Raw genomic sequence first — 2,044 nt, forward strand, 5'->3', positions numbered from 1 at the left:
TGTGTGTGTGTGTTTGTTTTTTAAATGAGAGTGAGGACGTAAGAGGGGTCCAGAGCTGTGGATGATCGGGAAGGTGTCCGGCCTATCTCGCTAAACCATGGCATATCAGCTGTATAGAAACACCACGCTGGGGAACAGTCTTCAGGAGAGTCTGGATGAGCTCATACAGGTGTGTGGGGGGGTTAGGGTCTGGGCAATTAGCTTATAAAAAGAGAGGTTTGTTATTAAAACGGCTTTGTGGCTGCTGTATCGGGGTACTAACGTTCGACATTTGGAAAACTTACTGATTGAAATGGAAAGCTATAGGTACTCCATTCATGTGGGAAGTGTTAACGTTCTAGACAAAGGAAAATGTTTTATGTAAGTGGCATAATCCCCTGTTGTGTGGCCCAGTAAATGAACAGCCAGATTAATCTGGAACACTGTAATCGATTTCATGCTCTTCTGGTTCATTCCAATTAATATTTATCAGAAGAAATGTTTGTGTAGCACAAAAAATCATGTTAGCACATCATTTCTTCTCTCAGAATTGAAATAGGAGAAAGGAAGTAAACATAGGAACATAATAGTTCTGTAAATTGTTCTTCTGGAGATCTGCTTCACGTGAGCTTTGTTTTGATGTTTTCAATTTTTACTGCATTTTTGAGTTTACTTTGAAACAACTCAAAATTCTTTGTTTGTTTTTTAAACTACTTTAGTCGCAGCAAATCACGCCTCAGCTGGCCCTTCAGGTGCTACTTCAGTTTGATAAAGCTATAAATTCGGCACTGGCACAACGAGTCAGGAACAGAGTAAATTTCAGGGTAAGATAACAATATGTAAAAGTTCTTCATGAGGTACAGTAAGTAAGCGTTGGTGCAGAATGTCGTTAAAAGCTGTGCCCTCTAAGCAACTTACGAAAGTCCATTTTGATTCTGAAATAATGACTATTTACATGTATATTCTGTATGCAATTGTAAAGTTTGTTATTTTCTGCCAGGCATCTTTTGAAGGAATGCAAAAATCAAAAACACATTGGTTGGTGGATGAAAACAGGGGAAGGGGAAGAGGGAAATGCTTTGATGGGTAGCATTGCCATCCTCAGCATCTTGCAGATGGGGAGGGGAACTTTTGCTTCTCTTAGTTGTACCTAGCAGAAGTGAGATGAGGCCAGATTTTCAGCCACATCTGTAATGTGAAGAGAGACTAGAAAGTTCTAGATCTACCCTTATGCAAGTCACTGGATCATTTTGTAGCTATTTTCTGTAGGTATCGTTAGAAAAATAACTTTGGTTTTTTTTCCTAGCCAGCCACCCTAATTGATGTCAGCAAATTGTTACATGTCAGTTTGATTGTAACTTTGAGGAAAAAAAAAAAACACAGTTGTGCTGTTAACTTACATGCTAATACTTCCTCTATAGTCTATGCAGAACACATTAATGAAGTGAGCTCTTAAGACTTTAGATTTTTAAACCATGCAGGTATGTTAAAAAGAGCATAGCTTCTTTTCTCTAACACACTTCACTTGTGTATGTAACATGGTATAGAAAGCTGTTCAGAATGTGTTTAGTGGATAAATTAAAAAAATGTTACTTGGAACTTAAGCTCAAGAGTATCCGTTTAAAATGTGTGAAGATGAAGGCCAAAAGGTTTACATATGAATGTTCTTAGTAACACATCAAACGTGAGGGATACACCTTTCTGTCACGTATGTCAGTTTTGTCATGATTTTTTATTTAAACTATTGCTTTATTTAAACAATTGCAGAATTCATATCTTGTTATGATCACTGTTGTAACTGATTTTTCTTATAGCTCGTGTTTTAAGAAATCTTTTTTGATACTGATCCTTTATACACATTAGAAAAGTTATAAAACTTGGCATACCTGTGAAGCTTCCCCTTGGATAGACTATAATGTCACTACGTGGTCTTGAAAATTTCAGCCACTGGAGGGCATTTAAACTATGGTTTTCCTCAGATTTGCTTCCTTGCCAAGTTTGTATGCATTCAGGTTTACAGTTGGCTTTATGGCAAACCTAGCTCTACAAGGTACGTAGTTCAGCA

At 37.4% G+C, this 2,044-nt stretch overlaps 1 protein-coding gene across 1 annotated transcript in view; it reads left to right on the forward strand.

The window, feature by feature from the left end:
• Nucleotides 1-10: 10 nt before the first annotated feature.
• The window catches only part of GTF2A2 (general transcription factor IIA, 2, 12kDa), a 4,265-nt gene continuing 2,231 nt past the window's right edge, over nt 11-2,044 (forward strand). Inside the window, exons 1-2 of the mRNA XM_009696862.1 lie at nt 11-169; nt 699-803. Of these exons, the coding sequence (XP_009695164.1) occupies nt 98-169; nt 699-803 (177 nt within the window). The 5' untranslated portion in view covers nt 11-97. The remainder of the gene's footprint in view (nt 170-698; nt 804-2,044) is intronic.

The sequence above is a fragment of the Cariama cristata genome, unplaced genomic scaffold (genome assembly GCF_000690535.1).
Source record: "Cariama cristata isolate BGI_N322 unplaced genomic scaffold, ASM69053v1 scaffold8723, whole genome shotgun sequence".
Classification (NCBI taxonomy): domain Eukaryota; kingdom Metazoa; phylum Chordata; class Aves; order Cariamiformes; family Cariamidae; genus Cariama; species Cariama cristata.